General features: G+C 35.9%; 2 protein-coding genes across 7 annotated transcripts in view; one reads left to right on the forward strand and one right to left on the reverse strand.

The window, feature by feature from the left end:
- The window catches only part of LOC107598749 (dehydrogenase/reductase SDR family member on chromosome X-like), a 61,158-nt gene extending 51,810 nt beyond the window's left edge, over positions 1-9,348 (reverse strand). Inside the window, exons 1-2 of one of the 2 annotated variants that reach the window (XM_016290178.1) lie at positions 1,236-1,444; positions 224-342 (exon numbers count right to left, since the gene is read on the reverse strand). In XM_016290178.1, coding sequence (XP_016145664.1) covers positions 224-230 — 7 coding nt within the window. In that variant the 5' untranslated portion in view covers positions 231-342; positions 1,236-1,444. Of the gene's footprint in view, positions 1-223; positions 343-1,235; positions 1,445-9,282 lie in introns of those variants that run through there. The other variant, XM_016290181.1, reaches the window with a different exon arrangement.
- cd99 (CD99 molecule) overlaps positions 9,330-24,453 on the forward strand; it is a 30,160-nt gene continuing 15,036 nt past the window's right edge. For 2 of the 5 annotated variants that reach the window (XM_016290183.1, XM_016290182.1), the window contains exons 1-9: positions 9,330-9,509; positions 10,849-10,913; positions 12,975-13,013; positions 13,169-13,219; positions 13,344-13,373; positions 13,858-13,899; positions 15,074-15,094; positions 16,490-16,522; positions 21,332-21,379. In XM_016290183.1, the coding sequence (XP_016145669.1) occupies positions 9,409-9,509; positions 10,849-10,913; positions 12,975-13,013; positions 13,169-13,219; positions 13,344-13,373; positions 13,858-13,899; positions 15,074-15,094; positions 16,490-16,522; positions 21,332-21,379 (430 nt within the window). In that variant the 5' untranslated portion in view covers positions 9,330-9,408. The other 3 variants (XM_016290184.1, XM_016290186.1, XM_016290185.1) reach the window with 3 other exon arrangements.

Here is a 24,453-nt window from a genome sequence, read left to right on the forward strand (position 1 = left end):
ATATATATATATATATATATATATATATATATATATAAAACTCTATGCTCGTTATGGACAAACAAGCAGACAGATGGGTCAAGGCTGTAACCAACAAGTGGCAGATGTGACGGCGATGGAGCATCTTGATGGTGAGTAATGTTGCAGGTTGTTTCTGCAGGTATGACAACACACTCCCAGCCTAAACTTTTCCTAAGGCAAAAATCCACCAATGAATCCTCACTGAACATCCTGAGAATGGTGACCAAAGGGGATGTAGTGCTGACAAAGTCCTAATACAGCTCGGCCATTTAGAGGTCAGACTCAGGTAGCTCGCTGGTAACACCTCCGTAAAGGGTACTCCTGAATAAAAATAAAAACAAAAAAGTATTAAAGTAAATTCCCACATTTTTAATATGTACTCTGACCTTCGATATATTACATTATTTTCATCTTCCTTAGTGTGTTTGAATTATTTGACATAAATGAATGTCATGCCATGTTTCTGTATGGTTAGAAAAAAATGATGGCCCTTTAAATTAATTTCAGTCAAAAACTGCTCTATAATTTTAAAATAAAAAATAAAGTTAATTTTTTTGACAGGAGTGCGACAGTCCATTTACTATATCTAGGTCTGATCTCATACACTAGGTTTTTTTTTTTTTTTTTAATAAATTATGAGTTAGCAAAAAATGTTTATGTAAAGAACAACATTGAAGAATTTACTGATTATAGTAGGTACATTCAGCAGGCAATTTTTTTTCTGAATAATGACTATTGTCCACAGAAATGCTGTTTTACACTCTTAAAAATAAAGGTGCTTCACAATGCCATAGAAGAACCTTTTTGTCTAAATGGTTCCATAAAGAACCTTTAACATCTGAAGAACCTTTCTGTTTCACAAAAGTTTCTTTGGGGCGAAAGAAGGTTCTTCAGATTACAAAAAGGTAAGAAAGAGATGGTTCTTTAAAGAACCTTTGACTGAATGGTTCTTTGTGGAACCAAAAATGGTTCTTCTATGGCATCGCTTGAAGAACCTTTTGAAGCACCTTTATTTTTAAGAGTGTACTCACTGTTCATCCAGAAATCCTATGTATTACACAGAGCAGAGTTTGTGTTCTGTTCTGTCTCATCAATAATCGTTCCAACTAAGCCAATAAAATTAATTTGAACTAAAAGCATGTATTTATATATTACATTACCCCTTAATCAATCAAGTTTATTCTAAAAGGATTTGATAATTCACTTAAACTTACCATTGTTCTAGGTTTATGCCAGCTCTGTTTTCTTTCAGTACAGATATGTACAGAAGGAACTTCACTGATGCCAAGCTGCGAGTGTTGTGCTGTCTGGTACAGTAGTGCAACATTATTTCGGTCACACAGTGCTGTCCCAGCATCACAGGAACGACTGCTGCGGGACAGTAATACAGGGAGGGAGTCATTTAACAGTCTGTGAAGATAATTTAACTATAACAAAAGTCATTTATTAATATTCTATATAAATATTTGTTAAGTAGAAATTTAAATAGACACTTGTTAAGTATTAAAATATTCTATTTACATTCACATGCACCGTAAAGAGCTCTACAAACCTTTTTTTACAGAATAGTTTCACTATGCCAGTCTTTGTACAGAAACCTTAAAAAAGGTTGTATAAAACATTGTATTAATTCAGACTTAAGCTAATATCTTCCCTTCCTCACTGGCCTGAAACACAACACCCTCACACTTCTCTCATTGTCTTCTGATTCTTGTTGGAATTTGAGAAATTATTCAGTTAATATTCACAGTCCAAAAATCGTATATGTTGCATAAACAAGCACATCAGTCAAAATGAATCCAATATAAGTAAACACGTTACATGGATAGATTAAAACAAATAATGAAAAGACAGGTATGATCTGTAAGAAACTAGAATTTAGCTAGATTCACTTGTCGGATATAGCATGAGCATACTCACCCTCAAAGTGTCGATGTAATACAAAACTTCTCCTTCTTGCTGTTAGTAGAGACAGCTGACTGCCTCACAATGCGTTTTAATGTCAAATCATAACAATACAACAATCCAGGGTCATACAGTCCAGAGGAAGTGCCAAGTCCTTCAGCAAAGCCATTGTTCTTATAGCTTTCAAAAAAATCTTTAAAAAGAGGTTTGCATTTAGAAAATGTACATTAATGGAATTTATATTTGGCTAACAAGAAAATAAGGTTTATGAAATAAGTATCACTTTTTTTCATATTCATGAAAACCAAAAATTCCATTTCTATAAGTAAATTCAAAATTAGGATTTGCATAACATTTGATAAAATCAAGAATGTCACACCAAAAAGTTGTTGTGTAAGAATAATTCCAAAATAAATTCCAAAAAATAAACAGAAAGAACAGTTGGTATTAATATCATTCTTGAGTCTTTTAATAGAGCACTTATCTGGATAAAATCTGTGAATCAACTTAAATATAACTTCTCTCATTTTGTTAGTGATCAGGTATTTGTGAGGTAACGACCAAACGTTCTTCCAGGGAATATCTTACAAAGCCATTCCAATAAGAGATTACATAAGGCACAGAAACAGATTTTCTTATTGTTTTTATTTTTTATTTGATTTATTTAGATGACGAAAGGCACTGCTTACTAACAAATCTTTTACATAGATCCACTGAGTGAAAAGAGACCTCTAAAAAGCATTAGAACTCCAAGTGGCGCCACATCAACAACAATTGCAAACTCTTTTGGACTAATTCCATAACTAAAAACTACAGAATAATTACAGATTAAACCATTTTGATTAAAAAGAGACACAAAAATAATACAATTTTTAAACCAATTTTTAAAGAAAAGAGATTTGTGTTTATGCAGTAGATTCGGTTACACTTTACTTTAAGGTGTCCTTGTTACAGGGTAATTATGCATTTAAGTACTGAGTAATATTAATTAACGACATGCACTTACTATGGTTAGTGTTTGGCTTAGGGTTACAATTGTTATTATAATAGTAAGTACATGTAACATGTGTAACAAGGACACCGTAAAATAAAGTGTTACCGTAGATTCTTATTATTCCATATCGTTCACAGTAATCCGGGGAAGCATTTTAAGGGGTTAAAAAGTGAGTGTAAAATATCAACTTCTCCCGCAATGTCTCCACAGTTAACAACAACAGCAAAAACGGCTTCCAGCGCTTCACCGGATGTAACTGAGCTGGCTGAGGCAAAACATGGAAGTGATTGTGCATGGAGTCAATTGTGACTTTTATCTCACAATTCTTTTTTTTTTTCTCTAACAATTTTTCTCAGAATTGCGAGATATAGAGTCAGAGTTGTAAGTTTATATTGCTGATTCTTGTTTCCCCTCAAAACTACGAGAAACAAAGTTCGATTTGTGAGATAAAAAAGTAGTAATTGGCATAGTGCTTAACACAGCGCTTTATACAATACAGACGGTGCCAAAGCAGCATTACAGCGTTAAACAGGAAAATAGTTTTCCAATGATGCAAACAAAATTCATTTCTGCTGTAAAGCAGCTCTAAAGAGAGGACAATAATAAACAGTATTTTTTTCCAGTTAAAGTTTATTGTTGATTCAGTGATCCCATTGACTCACATAGCATGATAAATAAATAAATACACATACTATGTAAGTCAATGGGTACCAGAAACTGTTTGGATACCCACTTTCTTCAAAATATCTTATTTTGTGTTCAGCAGAAGAAAGAAATTCACAACTTGAGGGTGAGTAAATGATGACAAATTTTTCCATTGTTGGGTGAACTAACTATTTTGGGTGAACAGTACAATATTCCAGAGAGAAGATGAACAAAAGTCTTATGGATTTGGATGGCGTGAGGGAAATGATGACAGAATTTTCACCCATGCTCATGCTCATGCTCAGCTCACTCAAGCTCTGAATGCCAACTATACTCCATGTGTGCATTCGTAACAAATTACACAACTGTTCTTGGAACATAAGGAGTGGTAGAGTGAGAGATGGGGGAGTGTTGGAGCTCCCATGTTATAAGTGCTGTTGTTCTGAATGCATTCTGACAAGGAGTCTGTAGATACAAACTAATTCTGAAGGGGGAAATACAACAGCTGTTTTGCTATCCAGCATCCAGAGTAAGCGGAAGAGAGAGAGAGAGACAACACTGAGTTTATGCGTGAGTGCATGTTTGTCTGGAGGCTTAGCACTTCTGGAAAAAATGAGTGTGAGTAGGGATTCAGGTCAGTGTTGGAACATGCTCAGGGGAAGCACCCTGCCTGGCCCTGAAAGCATAAAGCAACATGCCTGCTAAAAACAGATGGAGACAAGACAAGGGTAGGAGGCAAGACAGAAGCTCCTCAGGTCACAGTGATATGTAATTATTAATTTTTGATCAGTGGTATTGATTTAGCTTTCGAGGACAAATCCGGAGTGCCGATGTGGAAAATCAAGTTGTCATTTTGTCAAACCTCAGCCTCTTCTGTGCTGTCCATTTGACCCCTGTCCAACATTTTCCTTTTTTCTCATACATTATAAAAATTCAGCAACAGGTCCATGTTTAAATCATAAACAAAATTACTCAAAGAAAGAATTCCCTGGTGCTCAGTCCACAATCTGAGACACTCAGCTTCTTTTCTCAGACAAAAATCTTACTTATAAAAGCCTGAGAGCACTTCCAGTAGAAAATGTCTGTTTACATAGAACTAGTCCAACATCAAGAATTCTCCACAACCTGCTGTCACTGCACCAAAGCTGAGCCCCAGGTTTGCGTTGCTCTCTCTTGAGGGGTTTTCGTGGCGCACATCCCTTGTATGACAGTAGGCTACATAAATGCCTGTTTGCTCCCAACAGGAAAAAAAGAAAAAAAACTGCGTGTGCCAAGAATGTAGAGTGAAACAGCCAGATATATATGCACACACACACACATACATACATTATATATATATATATATAGAGAGAGAGAGAGAGAGAGAGAGAGAGAGAGAGAGAGAGAGAGAGAGAGAGAGAGACCACTATGGGAAATACTTCTATCTTGCATTTCTCTAATACAATTATTTTCATGACAAATTACTATTATAAAAATTAAATGTAAAAGTTTAACTGAAAAATTTAGATAAATTTCAGAATGTCTTAGGAATGTTTTTTCTTTAATGACTGCAAAGCTTAAGCTGGTGATCTGGCAACTTCACAAGTAAAACCTGATGATCCATGTTATCCAGCAAGCTTTGAGAATGTTCCAAAAGCACATCTTGTGTTGTGTAATTCAATGGCACAAGAACATCAGATATCTATATCCCAACTCAAGTCCTCCCAGAATGTTTTAGATTGTCTCATTAATTAACACACTAAAAAAAGTTTAATCAGGAACCAGGTGGTCCCTAGTACTGGAGTTGAGAAATACTTATTTAGAGAAGAATCTAAAGCAAACTGCTAAATTTGAGGGTCTCTCTAGAAGACAAAATGTAGGTCAAACACACACACACACACACACACACATTGAGATTTATAGGGGGAAGGGGGGTGAGGAGCTGGAAGGTGATCAAAAGCATACTCACCCATCATAAAATAACGTTGCAAAGCATATATGAATGTAAGAGATTTTTATATATCAGTTTATCACTAGTTTAATCTGCACTGTCTGATAATTGTACCCAACTGATTAAGGTCACCATAAAATCAAAACTGACAATTCTCTCTCTCTCTCTCTCTCTCTCTCTCTCTCTCTCAAACACAAATTAAGATATTTTTATTGTAACCTGAGAGATTTATGTCCCTCATTTGAAAGTCATGGTAACCACTACCAAAATCCAAAAAAGATCATAAAGGTGTCATCAAATGAATCAATATTGATCAAGTGGTTTAATCTAGGTTTTGTGAAGAGATTTGATTGCTTTATATGATGGCCAGATTTAAATTAGGCTTTTATTTGCATCTAAGCAGTGATCGACACACATGCACATCACATATGGTAAACACAGAAGCTCAAATGTGAGGGGATTCATATGGATTTGTTTTACGATGACTTCATGACCTTTTTGAATCTTCTAAATTTCGGTTACCTGGACTTTTTTCTGTACTTTCTGTACTGGAAGCTTCTGTCACCAAGAAAAATTAATTGTGTAAACACACTTGGCAGTAAAGCTCTGTCTGATTCTGACTTTTAATGGAGTTTTTTTTTTTAAACATTGTAATTAAGTCTTATGGGTTTGGAACAACATAAGGGTGAGTAAATGATGACAGAATTTCCATTTTACATTAATAATAGTAGTTTATTTCATCAGTATGGCATTAGGACTTATTTCATGTCACTTCTCAGCTTCAAACTGTTATGGATAGTGGTTTTAAGCAATTAATATAATAGGCATCTGTGTTTTTCCCCCCAATACATAGAATGGGCACCAGGACTTAAAGCATGTTTATTACACATTTTGGGAGACACAACAAATGAATACAGAAAAAAATATGTATGAATATTCCTATTAAATATTAGATATTATTATGAAAATCTTGTTAATTATTACTCCCATTATTGCACTTATTTGTCCATTCTATGTTGCCCCAAAAACACATTAATATACAAATTAGATACAGTTTATAGATACATTGTATATAATGGAAAAACTTGTTTATGGCCATTTTACACACATTTTGCATAAATAATTATTATTTTTTTTTTAAATATCTTTCATAACATAGTTGAGAATCGCTTTATATAATGTTTGGTATAAAAAAATTAAAATTGATTTGTGATTAAAACAAAAATCCCACTGTTTTTGCCTTTTCATATCTATTCATGTCTTTTGATTTCTTAATATGTAATATGTGAAATAGTTTGATATATGACATATTACACGTCATATGCAGCATTCAATCTGAATTCAATATAATTCTTGGCACCTTGGGTGGCTTCATGGACACTGAATGGGTATATCAACAGAGTTATGTGATAATTTTGTAACAAATAATGTATCGTGAATATAAATAAAGATTCCAAAAGGGTTATAGATTCAATATAATTGTGTTCTCTAAAGAACCTTTATTTTTTTTTCCTTTAGTGTGGGGAGCATTAAATAATAATAATAATAATAATAATAATAATAATAACAATAATAATTTTTAATCAACTACAAATAAACTTTTGGTTCCATGGACGTTAAAGTTTCTTCATGGAACCGTAGATGCCAAACTTTATTTTTCAGAGTTTTGTAAATAACTTTACATTATTATATTATCTGTCTCTTGCACACACAAAAATGTTATACACCTAGATACATTACATATCAAATTATTTGTACTATCCTTTTTACCTTTTTTCGTTTCTTTCTTTTTTTTCAAATCTATTTATTTTATATTCAGCTGAGGAAAAAGACATATTCAACAAGCACAATGAAATCTGGGTTAACAACAAATCTGCCCTCTATTTGTCCTTCAGATAGGAAATGTAAGCGCCTCATTGGTTTCTGTCGGTATAGCAGTTCACTGGTCACCGATCTGGGTCTAGCGGTTCTTTCTCAAGTTCACCTGCATAGGTGGCCAAGGTTCGAGGGCAATTTGGCAGTTGGACGCGCTCCTGATGCGCTATGGTGACTGTGCGGACACTTGAGATCCCACTCACGTTCAGAGCGGAGTATTTCATCGGTGAGTCATATAATGCTAGTGGCGTGAAATTGTAGTCGTTTTGCAAAAGAAGAAATAGATAAATCTGTACACTCTAAACAGTGGGAAATATAACGCATAATTAAAGCATTACCTACCCGATTACGGAACATCTACGCTGGCTATATATTGGTGAAAGAAATCAAAACGAACAAATGCAAAAAACATATGAAGCTGTAGCAGTGAGTTCTCAATGAATCTCACCATAACGAATGGCTAAAGGCACGAACCAAATTCCAAACGCTTTCACATCTTAATTGCACAACAGGCGAACCACGTTTCTATGGCAAGCCGTTTTCAAATTAATTTCATAAACTCAAATAGTATCTTTTTTTTACGTTTCTATATTGTCATCATATATTCAATCTTACAAAATAACTGAACTAAAAATAAACTTTCTAACTAGTTACATAAAATCAATTGTAGCTGTTTAGATAAATGTTAACTACTGGTGACAGATACAGGTAGGCTAATATTATCCAATTCTAAATAAGCTTATATAACTGAAATGGACAACTACTGTATTAACTACTGTGAGATACTAGTACCAGAGTGTTCAGTCTTGCTCCTGGAGGGTTACTGTCCTGCAGGAGCAGGGATTGGAGTTTAGCTGTGGGACTGAAGGATTTCACACCCCTGTAGTAGCAAAACATTAATAGTTAACAGTAAACCTGAAAAAGGTGGTAGCAACAACTGAAATACACTATTATGTGAATAGTTGATCAAATATAATGAATCGAAAAAAAATAATTTATGAAATATTTATAAATTAATGGAAAAACTGCATTTAAATTGTTGCCACCAGCAATGGAATAGTTGCTGTTCAGCAATGGGATAAGTACTAGTATATAGAGCGAATAAGTACTAAAGACTAATTGAATAGACAGCCATATAGTGACTGCTGTAATACGGAATACAAATACTAGTTTCTGTTGAATAGTTACTAGTTAAATTGAAAAAGGCACTAGTTAATATTGTAGTAATGATTAGTCATTATACATTCTGACAAAAATGTATAATATTTAATTTATAGGAATAAATGTTAAATAGGCTTGCCATAGATTTCCATAAACTTCCAGTGCGATTAAGTGGTGTAAGACATTTGCTTGAGTGTAGCCTATCTGACAGCAGAAAGAAGAGACATATATAAACTGTACACCATATGCAGGCAGCACTCAAAAGATGCCATGCTTAAAATCAACTGTGAGCCCTTGATATCATATCTCAACTTTTATTGTTCATTTTCACTCATAGCGCAGAAGTATTTGCTCTCTGTTGCCTATTTGGGAACGAAAGAACTGAATTCATGAAAGGTGATGCAGTACTTTGCATATAGACTTAATGAGAAAACAAGTTCTTTTATCATAAATGCTAACAGAAAGCCCACTGAATTTAATTTAAACAAGGATATAATAAGGTTCTGAGTCCCCGATTTCAAATTCAAATTAATTTAAAAAAAGCTTAAAATTGGACATATGATTTGAGTTGGTATTGCGTCTACATTAACAGGTGGAAAGAAAGCAGCTATTTTCAGTGGTTACCGACTGCCAGTGAAGCGCAACACGTTAGTGGAAAAGGACATCCCAATCCATGTCAGTATATTAAAAATAATAATCAATGATGTCCACTCTTAATTCTCATTCCTGGAGTTAAACACAGGGCACTTACCAGTCACCCTTTGCTCCCTTGTTGATCAGTGCCAAAGCTGGGACACCCGGTGCATCCAATAATGGCAATCAAATTCCGTGATCACAATCCACATCTCGACATATATACCATAATATCACGTACAAAATGAGCAGAATCGCAAAAATAAACAGTGCAACCAGTATTGCTTTGGTGACTGGGGATATTAAAGACTGCATGATACCGGCGAGCTGGAGAAAGCAGACACCGTAAGCGCAGTGAAGATGAATACACGTTCAGGCGCCAGCAGCGTCCGATCCTGTCAGTATCTGCATTGGTGCGTGCCGAGTGCGAACCTACAGTAAAACGCGTGGGCTCTTCAAAAACATGACACGCGAAAGAGCGCTGCCTCATCCATTGGTGATCTCTCCATTTGCGCAAGGGGGCACGATACTCTGAGGTCCCTTCAGGATAGCCATGATCCAATACTGCTTGCTCAAAAGATTAAAAAATAAAAAGTTAAATGATAAGGATGTTAATGTTAAAGATTTTCAAAAAAAGGTAAGAAAAAGGAAAGGAAAACAATCAAATAGCTCTATATATTTAGGTTGCCTTACAAAGTGCTTTCAAAAAAAGCAAATCTTAGGTTTTAAAAGGAGTATAGGTGCTCTTGGTATTAGAGTTTTTTTCTTACAAATAAGGTGTCTTTGAATTATATTGTTACCAGATCCGTTAACAAAGATGACAATCATGTGTTTTATATCAAATTTAATCCCAAATGCGCTTGTGAAGTCATATCCGATAATGGTCGGAGTCATACCAGAAATATTTATCATGGTTAAATTAATCCTGTACAGATGTGTGTATACCGTTCTTTTGTCGCAACGCGTTCTTTTAACACTAGATGGAGTAAGAGTCTATTTGCTGTCTGCTAGGGGGCGCTATTTTCATGCCACCACTAATGCCAAAAATGTATTAAAATTAGAAGCGCGTGTTCAGTGAATTTTGAGCAGGACAAAAAAACTATCTTCAACCTTAATCTTAAAACAAAATGGCACTGTTAGACTATTGCAGATGCACATGTTGTTTGTCTAAAATGCTGTGGCAGAAATCACATAGGATACTGAATTTGTTACAACGACTTTCACCTTCAGGCTTCAGCAGATCATTTGTTTTACACTAAAGATTCTGTCGAAAATTCTCACCACCATCATTTCCCCCGTGTAACAAATACCAAAGCCTATTGTCCGTTAATTTGCTGTGCATATATAAAGACTGTTCTAATAATTGATACACTAAGTTAGCCGACACCAAATCCTGTTCTACTACGAACTCAAAAAAGCGCAGGTAGGGCGTGGCGAGGCGCGTCTTTACCCCGCACAGTGTTTCGAATCATCACTCTAATTAGACTGTAGGCTACAGACAGATGAACTGTTGAATAGCATTGGGTTACGCTTGGATCAACTCAGAGGGGTGGGCCACATAAGTTAATGCTCAACTTCACCTTCGAGATACTTGTTGATTTCAAGGCTTGGAAATCTTGTAGGACTATCTTTGCGAATTATTGATATTGCACGAGCTTTGTTTTAATCTTACATATTTCCACAGCAAGATGACTTCACACACGTGGATTTTACTCCTTCTGGCAAGTCTTGTGGCAACAAGAGCGCAAGGTATGGTTTCCTACCCAAACTGTTGACATTTTGTTTTGGTAACAGCGCTTGTAACAGTTGTAGCACTGGGGAAGTAGCATGCCCAAAATAACCAAACAGGAACGCAGTCGCTTTTTGCCACTGCTAACCGTGCTCTGAATGAACTATATAAACGCTCGTTTGAATTGCTCTTAAATAGCTTATAAGCTGGAGTTGAAGCGAGTTAGAAGTATTTGTCTACTATCCCAGTTACTTACCCTTTTGTGTTACGGAAAAAAGTGCGTTGAGTGGTTTTGAATGACCAAAAATCTTGGTACATTGGTTTGGCTCTTGGAATTGAAATCTTTCCACATACAAGCTGCGTGACTCACCAACCCATGGGAAGAATAGCAAGAGAATTGTAGCACCGACATGTTTGTTTCTGTAGCGTGGTATCGGTAACATCACGTACGGGTTTTAAAAGCATGACCAAAAGTTATGACAAATTAGTGATCTTTCCATGTATTCCCAGCTCCATTTGCCTTTATTCTCAACTAAATTTAGCTGAAAATACAGAGTTTACATTTTAAGATTCATATTATGGATGTGATAGTTCCTTTTTTCTTCTTCTTTCTTCAATTATACTTATAAAACAAACCACTAGTACTTTTGTTCAAACTTCAAATATTGTAAATCTTCCATTAACAATGCATTATGCTAGCAGATGCATGGGTGGCTTGTTATAATACTGCTCCATATTTAATGTTTATTTTTTGGCAGGCATATGAGTGAGTGACAAATCATTTTGCCAAGTGCTAACACAACATTGTTAATGAATCCATGAAAACAACTCTCATTAATTGGTGTCTCTGCTAGTTTGAGAAGCAACTCAAATTTCCAGTTAGACCCTGAAGGTCACGGAGGAAAGAAAAAAAAAAACTTTTTTCAACAACATCAGATTTTGCTCTGCATTATCAGCTGTCAAGTTGCCTTGAACGGTGTACTAAATATACTTGATCCCATGATGTTGTCCCATACTTCCTGTGTTCCTGCATTGAGTCTCAAAGTAAACCACTGTATACTCTCCTTTCTACTGATTAGTTTCTGCTAGCTGGCGTAGCTCCGAGATAAGCACGACAGGCATAATGTACAGGACAGAACAGATTCTGTCACAAGCAAAATCAGACACTCCCAAATTTGAATGTTTTACATTTAATACTTGCATCACTCAAGTTTGCCTGAATCTTCACTTCCTAAATGTCTTAATGTGATTCTTTCCAAATATGTTTTTTTTAATGCAACGTAAACCGATTACATAAATGTGTACCTAGATTAGATAAAAGGATCGCTGTGGTTGTGACTCAACCAACAGTCATCATCATTTGTTTTGCCTAGACCATGAAGAAAACAGTCCATTGCCATGGCAACATAGGCCACAAGATGTGGCCTCTGCCGGGGTGTTTCATGTGGCAGACGCAGTCGCACGCTTGCCATCACGTGTAGTGTAAATCAGAGAACTTTTATTTCATATTTTTATGGTAAAAAATATTTTTGTTTAGTTTTGCTGTATGTGACCTCAAGGGTTGGGAGGGTTTGGTCACAATGTGAATCCACACACAATAGATGTATACAGTGTGTAGCTGGGTGGTGTTTTCATGTGAAAGCAAACTATATCAAATTCCAATCATTTAGCCTAGTCGAGGCTTTTACCCTCTAGAAACTAGACAGGTTTATTTTGAGTTGGTGACAGATGTTTTTAGTTTTTTTTTTTGACTCTTCCTATTTGGGAGTCATGCAGGAATAACTTTGCAAAAGGAAACGCACTAGATGCTGTCTTGTTACTAACTTAGAACACTTTAAAATTAGCTGCAATGCCAATAGCCTTTATATTTGGAAATTATTTCAAGAAAATGATTATTTTCAGTCTCATTCGAGTCGCTTCACTTGGGTTCGATTTGCATCCTTTATTTGGGTTTTGTACTGTGGCATGGAGCCTCATGTAAATTGCTTAATTCGGCTCAAATCAGAAGTTTTGGTTGGGATTAAACTGGCCATAAAACTACTAGAGAGAGACAAAATATTAAAGTAACTGTTTGCTTGCAGATTTGAACCTCGCTGATGCTTTTGATGATGATGGCAAGCGTAAGTAAAGATTATTTAGATCTATTTACTGTGTATGGACCTCCTTGTGTTGATGGTCTACTTTTTGATATTTAATTTTTAGTATTTAAATATAAATAATGATTATATTTTTATATTGTTTTCAAAACAATTAACAATATTATTATGATCCTAAGCCCCTGCGAAGCCAACGGTGAAACCAGCCCCACCGAAAAACCCAGATTCAGGTAACCTTTACCATTATGCTCAGACATATTTTAGTTGCTATATTTAATAACTGTATTGATTGAGTTCGACACATGGAAGTATATGCAGAGACTTATTTAACTTGGTTTTGCCTTACTTTTGTAGGATTTGATCTTTCAGATGTCTTTGATTTGGGTAAGACCGTTTGGGCTCAGAAATATTCACAAAAAGAGTTGAAATGAATTGTGGTCATGTTAGTCTTTACTAAATCACGCTGTTGTGGTTTTCTTTATTCGGGCTTGCTGAATATATGACGATCAGTACATTGATTAAACTCATTGTTTATTCATGTCCTCATTTGTTTGTATTTTAATCTGAAAAGTGACAACATGATGGACATTTTGTGGCACTGCATGGCAAAATTAACACCACCTTTGGAGATTGTAATTGTTTTTTTAATGTAATTTTTTAATTACTCAAAATAAAAAAATTATGTAATCATGTTTTGTGGAAAAAAAATGGACCAATCAAATTATGTGGCTCCATGCAGTTCATTAAATTCCTTTGTTATGCCAATTCAGATTGCACCATTCCTTGGTTTTCAGTTTAATAACTAAACTTGAATTACTTTAAACTAAAAAAAATTAGTTTCTTTATGACCATTGTTTGTTGTATACAGACCCGAAAACACCTGCAGTGGTTCCCCCCAAATCAGAAGATGGTAAGAGAACATTATAATGAGGTGTTTATGTAATTATGTATAAAGTTTGTGAGTTACACTTTTATTTTAAGGTGTCCTTGTTGTAATCACATATTAAAGTAATATTAATTAGCAACATGGGTTAGTGTTAGGGTTTAGGGTTCATTGCAAGTAAGTACATGTAACAAGAAGGACACTAAAATAAAGTGCTACCAGTTTATATAGTAATGTTTAAAGGGGTCATATGATGCTATTTTAAAGATCATTATTTGGTGTAACAGAATATGTTGACATGCTTTAATGTTCTAAAAACACATTATTTTTCAAATACTGTACATTATTGTAGTTCCTCTATGCCCCGCCTCTCTCAAGCACAGTCTGCTCTGATTGGCCAGCTGACCCAGTGCATTGTGATTGGCCGAACACCACAAGCACGCGTCGGAAATGTAACGCCCCTTTCCATAATTGCGAGCTTCAGTTTTCAACATAAATGTAAATACACTAAATATTGTCCTTTGTTCCCGTTTCAGGCTTGAACTGATGGTAAAACTGAGTCAGACACATTGATGATGCTCGTATGTATTTGCAGTACACAAGCCGCGATTAAGAAAGCTGACTCCACTGTGATGTGACACTCTCTCTCTCATGCACACACATATGCACACAACGCGATACTCTACACGGCGCAAAACTCCGCATTTGAACAGTCAATAGCAAATACTTAAACTATTAAGAAAATATACTTACAGTAGCTGATTCAGAATAATGTCTGCCTGACATGGCTGCATCAACACTACTGCGGTTCCTGAAACCACGCCTTCTTTCTTTGCATGAACATTTGGGCGGCATTACGCAAATATTTCCACATCGTGATGTACAGATGTGGGGGCATGTTTTAGGCGTATTAGCCCGGTCTAGATCAGCCTTTTCTTTTAGATATAATAAATCCTTTCGTGGGAGACTGAGCTTCGTAACTCTGCAGAGCTTATACATGCACAAATAGCTACATAACACACTAAAGAAAAGGAAAAATAGAAATCGTATCATATGTCCCCTTTAAGTAATCCAAAGTGCATTTATTGGGAGGTTTTTATTGAGCTCATTTAAGGTCATTTATTGATGCTTTTTGTCTTGTTTGTAAATGAGTGCTTTAATTAAAAATTATTGTACTGCATTCTTTTTTTTTAATTTGCAGATAAAAAGGAACCATCTGGAGGTAAAATATACAAATGCATGCACTTCATTTTAGGTCAATTGTTTCTACTTCAAGTTAGGGCTGGAGGATATGGCCAAAATTTATATCACGATATATTTCTTAATTTCGGTCGATACGATATAATTCTGATATCGATGTGAACACTATTAAAAAAGCCTCATAAAAACGGCCAAGAACGGCCACAACAGATGTCTGTACCTACAAACTTATGAAAAATTAATTAGCCAACTCTATGAAACCTACTCCTATAAAACTATATAATATTTTAGGAAAAAAATGGTGCAAATAAACAAATGTTCACCTTTTATTGGTATTCAACCTTCATACAAACAAGAAATGTGAAATTACTGTCAAATAAATCTCAGACTCTCCTTATTAATATATTTTTACTTCAAACTATAGGCTAACATACCAGTCAAAAGTTTTTGAACAGTAAGATTTTTAATGTTTTTTAAAGAATTCTCTTCTGCTCACCAAGCCTGCATTTATTTGATCCAAAATACAGCAAAAACAGTAACCTTTTGAAATATTTTCACTATTTAAAATAACTTTTCTATTTGAAAATATAATTTATTCCTGTGATTTCAAAGCAGAGCTTTAGCATCATTACTCCAGTCACCTGATCCTTCAGAAATCATTCTAATATTCTGATTTGGTGCTCAAAAAACATTTATTATTATGTTGAAAACAGCGGAGTAGATCTTTTTCAGGTTTCTTTGATGAACAGAAAGTTAAGAAGAACAGCATTTATCTGAAATAGAAATCTTTTGTAACATTATAAATGTCTTTATCATCACTTTTGATCAATTTAAAACATCCTTGCTAAATGAAAGTAATAATTTCTATAATATACATTTTAAAAAGAGCTTTTGAATGGTCTAGTGTATAATGTTACAAAAGATTTTATTTCAGATAAATGCTGATCTTTGGATCTATTCATCAAAGAATCCTGAAAAATTTTACTCAACTGTTTTAAATATTGATAATCAGCATATTAGAATGATTGCTGAAGGATCATGTGACTCTGAAGACTGGATTAATGATTCTGAAAATGTAGCTTTGATCACATTAATAAATTACATTTTAAAATATATTCAAATAGAAAGCAGTAATTTTAAATAGTAAAAATATTTCAAAATGCCATCTAAACTTTTCTGAAGACAGTCGGTTCCCTTCAGAGATACATTCATATAAAACACCCGCGTATGGGAAACACTGGTAATGTATATCGGAAATGTTTAAAAATCATATCACCGTTATTGAAAAAAATTATATTGCGATACATATTGATATTGAATTATTGTCCAGCCCTACTTCAAGTCAAGTGTTACTTTAATTTTGTACAGTAATCGACATACCATTGCAAAAAAATTAACATGATGTTTTGATTCTCAGGTGACTTCGATCTGTCTGATGCATTTGGTCCAGGTAAAAATGAGTTTTGCTTTTTTAACTTTTGGGGTGTGTAGCTTCCATTTTTTTTCTTTCTTTCTATCCAACCATCGATAAATTTCCCCCTCAATTTTTATGGCCTTAGCACTGCGATGCAAGGACCCTCTTGGAATTGCTCAGATTATTATTAATAGTAGTAGAAGGGCCCGAGCACCAATGGTGCGAGGACCCTCTTGGAATTGCTCAGTTTCTTCTCCAAAGTGAATCACATTTTTGAGGGCGTAAACATGGTCGAAAACTCACAAAACTTCAGAACAGGTGAAAATGTACACCTGATATGGGTTTCAGAATTGGGCGTGGCAAAATGACTCGATAGCGCCACCTATAAAATTAACGAAGCGCCCCTCCTGCTACATTTCACGTATGTGTATGAAATTCAGTACATGCATGTAATGTCCCAATACCTACAAAAAGTATCTTGGGCTGCGTTCCAGTTCACTTTTAGACATGCACTTGTGAGCATCCCAAAGCACTTACCCTCGGGGGAATCCCCACCACCATTTTGAAGTGAGTTCCACTTCGTCAAGTGGACAGGGGAAGTTTACATGGACATACCCTCGACCCCTCAATTTTGAAGGGGGAGCGAGTCTGCTTCATATGCACACTTCAGGCCGCTCTGTAGACCACAATGCAACACGACTATGACGTCATCGCAGATTGCGTTTAATTTATCCCCACCCCAAACAACTCTATAATAAATATATATATATATATATATATATATATATTTGTTTACGTAGACAGACAGACGGATTTTTTTTTAAATATCTTCTTTTATGTTCTACAGAAGAACAACAATCATACAGGAGGACAAGAACAAAAGTGGAAAGACATGATGGTCAGTAAATTATTTGCATTTCAGTGTTAATTATCCCATTATATATATATATATATATATATATATATTTTTTTTTTTTACATTTATAACAGCCCAAGCATACATATAGAATGCTGCACCAAACAAATTAATAAGGGGAAACATGTAAACAAACCAATGCCATAGTGGATTCTAAGTGATCAAGGGGTTAGGACGTTCCAATTCAGCCCATTCCAAGGGTTTCGCCAGTAGTGGGCACTCATGCAACGTAATCAATGACGTACATCTGAGTAAACGTGATGGAGGGAAGTTATAGAGAGTGTGGGGCATAACAAAAAGTTAACTGTAATGCAGCCTTGGAGTGAAGTCCTAAACACAACAGGAAGTCAGTCATTTTGAATTTCCTCTATGATTTTTTGTGCAGTTTTTGCCATTTTCAGGTCTCATACTTTAACAAACTCCTCCTACAGTTTTAATCGGATCATCTTCAGATTTGGTGACTGTAATCATAAGGCTTTAGCAATGCTAAATTGCGAAGATCTTGAGTTGTCGTTGAAAGGCGTGTCCCTGGCAGCCTGACAAAGTTCGATGTTTTGCCATGAAATAAGAAGTTGCTGTAACTCAGGCAAACAATGTCCAATCTTCCCCAAACTTCACACGTTTGATAGGAGTTCTGTCCTGAACACATGTCCATGCCCATATTCAGTTAGTTATAGCGCCACCTGCTGGTAACAGGAAGTTGCATGTTTAACACCGTTGGACTCCTATCAACATGTTAAAAAGCATCAGCAAGTGTTAAATAGGTTAGCAACATGCTAGAAACAAGCTAAAACAACATGCTAGAAAGACTTGGCTAAGTGCTAAAGCATGCTATTAATGCCATGAAACAGGAAGTTGTTGTAACTCATGCATACAATGTCCAATCAGCCCCAAACTTAACATGTTTGATAAGAGTCCTGCTTAAACACATCTACATGGCAATATTCAATTACAGTTATAGTTCCACCTGCTGGTTGCAGGAAGTGACATGTTTTACACTGCAATGTACTCTCAGTAACATAATACAATATGCCAGCAACTGTAAAACATGCTAGCAACATAATAGAAACATGTTAAACCATGCTAGCACAATTTAGCTAACTGTTAAAACATGCTGCTAATGGCATGAAACAAAGGTGTTTTATTGTCCAATCTGCCCCAAATTCAACAAGTTTGAGGTCTGTTGGCAACAGGAAATGGCATGGTTTACACCAGAGTTCCTCAATAGACGGCTCGCGGGCCACATCCGGCCTGTGAGAGGAAAAAGTTTGGCGCTAATTTCAAATAATGTGGCATGAAAATTCAAACGCTGCATCAGAGAGCTACATTAACTTGCATCATGTCTACACCGGACGCGAGCGGCGCGGCGCGATGCAATAGAACTCATTATAATCAGTGATGCTGTCTTGGATGCGGCGCGACACGATAACTGCTGAATCAGTGATGCAGTGAGTTCACAGTTTTAACGTACAAGTTTGCATTCATTTAAGATCTGAGGTAAAATATCTATTGTTGCTTTCACTATGGCTATAAAGATAACGCAAAATATTCAAACTCACATTAGACACTTTTAACATTGAATAAAGCACATAATCATTACCTGAGATTATCACTGTAATATTTTGTATGTTGTTCCTGCCGCGATGTCGCAGAAAATAAGAACCGTTCCTAAAATAGAATCCCATGTCACTTATTTTCACGTGTCGCCGTCATGGGTGGTTAGTACTAAAACGACATACTTTTTATCGCGTCGTGTCTGGTTGGGACACAAGGCGTTACAGTTTTAACTGCTCTGGCTGGGCCACTCAAGGATGTTCACACAGTTGTCTATAAGCCACTCTTGCTGTGTGCTTAGGGTCATTGTCCTGTTGGAAGGTGAACCTTCTGCCCAGTCTGAGATTCTGAATGCTCTGGACTGGGTTTTCGTTAAGGCTATCTCTCTATATTTTACTGCACTGAGCGTTTCTTCTACTCTTAATGAGTCCCTCAGTCCCTGCTGCTGAAAAACAGCCCCTCAGCATGAGGCTGCTACCAGCACACTTTACTTTTGGGATGGTACTCTGCAGGTGATAAGCGGAGCTGGTTTCCTTCAAACATGGTGCTTAGAATCGAGGTTCATCAGAGCAGAGAATCTTGTTTCTCAGAGTCTGAGGGTCCTTCATGTGCTTTTTTTGTAAATTCCAAGTGTGTTTTCATGTGTCTTAACTGAAGAGAGGATTGAGTTTGGCCACCCCACCATAAAGACTGGATTGGTGGAGTGTTGCGGCGATGTTTGTCCTTCTGTAGATTTCTCCTATCTCCACATATGATCATAGAGCTCAACTAGAGTGACCATCAGGTTCTTGGTCATCATGCTAACCAAAGCCCTTCTCCATCAATTGCTCAGTTTGGTCAGGTGGCCAGCTTTAGGAAGAGTCCTGGTTGTATCAAACTTCTTCCATTAAGGGTAACGGAGACTACATGCTTGTTACCCTTCAATGAAGCAGATTTTTTTTTTCACAGATGTGTGGCTTGACGCAAACCTGTTTCTGAGCTCTACAGGCAGTTATTTTGACCTCGGGGCTTGGTTTTTGCTCTGATATGCATTATCAGCTGTTAGACCTTTTTATTAAGATGTGTGTGCCTTTCCAAATCATACCATTCAATTGAATTTGCCACAGGTTAACTTCACTCAAAGTGTAGTAACATCTACAAGCAATTTGAATGCTCCTGAGCTAAATTTCAACTGTCTCAGATAAGGGTATGAATACTTATGCAATGGAATCATTTTAGTTTTTTTATTTTTAATAGATTTGCAAAGATGTTAAAAACCTGCTTTTTTGCTTGACAATTATGGTGTATGGATTGTTGTGGGAAAAAACTAATTTAAAGCAGTTTAACATAAGGCAGCAATAAAACAAAATGTGAAAATAATGAAGGGATATGAATGCATTCGCAAGGAACTGTGTATATATAGGTCAGTGGCCCTTGGCTTGTTATTGTTGGCAGAATTCGGCCCTCAGCGAAAACTAATTGAGGAACCCTGGTTTACACAAATTCAAACAAGCAATGTCAAATCTGCCCCATGCTTCACGTTTTATAAGAATCCTGGCCTGAAGACATCTAAAGGCCAATATTCAGTTATAATCATAGTGCCACCTGTTGGCAACAGGATATGTCATGTTTTACACCAACTCAGTCATACCATGTTCGATCTGCACCAAACTTCACATGTTTGATAGAAGTCCTGGGGGGTATTCCAAAAAGCAGGTTATGTGACATACCCGGGTATGTTTGAGGATAAGCGAGTGGATAACCTCTGCTTTCGGTTCCAAAATCGGAGTTTACTTTCAGGGTATGTCAGTAACCATAGTAACTTGCTCTCTGAAGATAACCTGCTCCGGAGCAGGTTATGTTCCAGGCTTAGTTCACTTTCCAGCGCACGTGTGATCTACTGACGACCCTTCAGACATCTACATGCCAATATTCAGTTATAGTCATAGCGCCACCAGCTGGCAACAAGAAGATTGGCACATAAATAAATTTTTACATATTCCTCTTATATTTACTACTTTAAATGCATATTGCCCACCGTTCACAATTTTTCTAAGGTGGAGGTAACTGGGTGCAAGGGCTATTTCAACGCTGCTTGCAACTTTAGTTACTCATGATATACAACCTCATGTCATTCCAAACAATGACTGACTTTCATCTGTGGAACACAAGAGGATATTTTGAAGAACTACCCCTTTAAAAATAATTGATATTGGGTATTAATATAATTAAATATTAATTTAAAACTACAACTTAATAGATCCTGTGCTGCTATTCATGGCTTTTGCCAATGTTATTAGTTTTCCTTTTCTGCTTGTTTTAAAGGTGCTGTTTAGAATAATTTTTAAGCAGTAACATTATGCCATGTTTTCTTTTTTGTTTATCTCTCTCTGCAGATACTGAGCCCAAAAAACCTGTGGTCCCACCCAAAGATAGAGGAACTGGTATGTTTCTGCCAGCATCTGTTTTTATGGTCTTGTGATGGTGTCTATTTTTAATAACGCATGACCTCAAGGTGTTGACATATTTCAGATTTACATATGAAGTCAGAATGTAATATATCAAAGAACTTGTCCCTGTAAAAAAAAAAAAGCAGTCAATGTTTTGTGTACACCACAGCCCAGCACATGGTCGCTTGAGATAGCCGCAGTTGTATTATATTAAGTCAAATAGATGCTCTCTTTATATTTAATATGAAACCGTAAACAGTAATAATTTTTAGTAATAATTATGTTTAGCTTGAAACGCATACAATTTATGTTGGTGATGATACTGGTGTTGTCTCCTCATCTGTCTACTCTTTATTTATAATGCAGAGGCTGACTAACCATTTGAGATGCTTGATCTCCAATGGAAAGCATATTTAAATTGTGAATTGCTGTCTATTCTGTGCATTCTCTGTTCTCTATATATAGTGCAGTATGTTGAATTTACTAAATAGGAATTAATAAATATAAGAACAAGTGACTTATTTTAGACAAGAACATGGCACTTCAGATTTTAGAGAGCATTTGATTGGTCAGAAATTCTGACGAGAATTTGAAGTGCACCATTATATTTGATTGGTATCAAGAAAATATAAATGTAAAATTTGAGTGTGTATCCTCATAATAGCAAGTTTAGGAGCACACTAGCTTACAGATAAACGTTAACACATGCATGCTAAAACCCACAAACAAAACATGATTTTATGGTCTTTATTGACAAAAATCATGGATTATGTCCACATTTTGTCAGTTAAGGGGTTAATTTGAAAATTACTGTCACTCCACATTTTTAAAAATAGGCATGCAGGTGCATTATCCAAACTTAAATTGTTGTAATTTATGAACACTTTGGAATACAGACATAAGGTTGTTCTCTTTTTAAAGAGGAAAATCAGCAGATTGTCGCAAAAGTGGAATTAAGTATCAAAAAGTTATAGTAGTTTAAATTTATTGTAAAGAAAAGGCACTATATTAATTGTATTTGATATATAATAAATATTTTACATATCAGGTTTTACTAGGCTATAAAATTATAGCATTATGTCTAAATAAGTTATGTTCCAAATTTAATGTTGATATGAAAAAAATGTAGGTTCCTGTGAGATTTTATTTAGGGCGTTATACCACAAACAGCCACCGGGTGCCATCCAAGCTCCATTTAATTTATCTAGTCACAAATGTCTAGATTTCTGTCAATATTACTTCTATCTCAAAATACAGCATGAGGCTGCTACCAGCACACTTTACTTTTGGGATGGTACTCTGCAGGTGATAAGCGGAGCTGGTTTCCTTCAAACATGGTGCTTAGAATATCAGAGCATCAGAGCAGAGAATCTTGTTTCTCAGAGTCTGAGGGTCCTTCATGTGCTTTTTTTGTAAATTCCAAGTGTGTGTCTTAACGTCTTAACTGAAGAGAGGATTGAGTTTGGCCACCCCACCATAAAGACTGGATTGGTGGAGTGTTGCGGCGATGTTTGTCCTTCTGTAGATTTCTCCTATCTCCACATATGATCATAGAGCTCAACTAGAGTGACCATCAGGTTCTTGGTCATCATGCTAACCAAAGCCCTTCTCCATCAATTGCTCAGTTTGGTCAGGTGGCCAGCTTTAGGAAGAGTCCTGGTTGTATCAAACTTCTTCCATTAAGGGTAACGGAGACTACATGCTTGTTACCCTTCAATGAAGCAGATTTTTTTTTTCACAGATGTGTGGCTTGACGCAAACCTGTTTCTGAGCTCTACAGGCAGTTATTTTGACCTCGGGGCTTGGTTTTTGCTCTGATATGCATTATCAGCTGTTAGACCTTTTTATTAAGATGTGTGTGCCTTTCCAAATCATACCATTCAATTGAATTTGCCACAGGTTAACTTCACTCAAAGTGTAGTAACATCTACAAGCAATTTGAATGCTCCTGAGCTAAATTTCAACTGTCTCAGATAAGGGTATGAATACTTATGCAATGGAATCATTTTAGTTTTTTTATTTTTAATAGATTTGCAAAGATGTTAAAAACCTGCTTTTTTGCTTGACAATTATGGTGTATGGATTGTTGTGGGAAAAAACTAATTTAAAGCAGTTTAACATAAGGCAGCAATAAAACAAAATGTGAAAATAATGAAGGGATATGAATGCATTCACAAGGAACTGTGTATATATAGGTCAGTGGCCCTTGGCTTGTTATTGTTGGCAGAATTCGGCCCTCAGCGAAAACTAATTGAGGAACCCTGGTTTACACAAATTCAAACAAGCAATGTCAAATCTGCCCCATGCTTCACGTTTTATAAGAATCCTGGCCTGAAGACATCTAAAGGCCAATATTCAGTTATAATCATAGTGCCACCTGTTGGCAACAGGATATGTCATGTTTTACACCAACTCAGTCATACCATGTTCGATCTGCACCAAACTTCACATGTTTGATAGAAGTCCTGGGGGGTATTCCAAAAAGCAGGTTATGTGACATACCCGGGTATGTTTGAGGATAAGCGAGTGGATAACCTCTGCTTTCGGTTCCAAAATCGGAGTTTACTTTCAGGGTATGTCAGTAACCATAGTAACTTGCTCTCTGAAGATAACCTGCTCCGGAGCAGGTTGTGTTCCAGGCTTAGTTCACTTTCCAGCGCACGTGTGATCTACTGACGACCCTTCAGACATCTACATGCCAATATTCAGTTATAGTCATAGCGCCACCAGCTGGCAACAAGAAGATTGGCACATAAATAAATTTTTACATATTCCTCTTATATTTACTACTTTAAATGCATATTGCCCACCGTTCACAATTTTTCTAAGGTGGAGGTAACTGGGTGCAAGGGCTATTTCAACGCTGCTTGCAACTTTAGTTACTCATGATATACAACCTCATGTCATTCCAAACAATGACTGACTTTCATCTGTGGAACACAAGAGGATATTTTGAAGAACTACCCCTTTAAAAATAATTGATATTGGGTATTAATATAATTAAATATTAATTTAAAACTACAACTTAATAGATCCTGTGCTGCTATTCATGGCTTTTGCCAATGTTA

The sequence above is a fragment of the Sinocyclocheilus grahami genome, unplaced genomic scaffold, assembly GCF_001515645.1.
Source record: "Sinocyclocheilus grahami isolate Dianchi unplaced genomic scaffold, SAMN03320097.WGS_v1.1 scaffold255.1, whole genome shotgun sequence".
In the NCBI taxonomy this organism is placed as follows: Eukaryota; Metazoa; Chordata; class Actinopteri; order Cypriniformes; family Cyprinidae; genus Sinocyclocheilus; species Sinocyclocheilus grahami.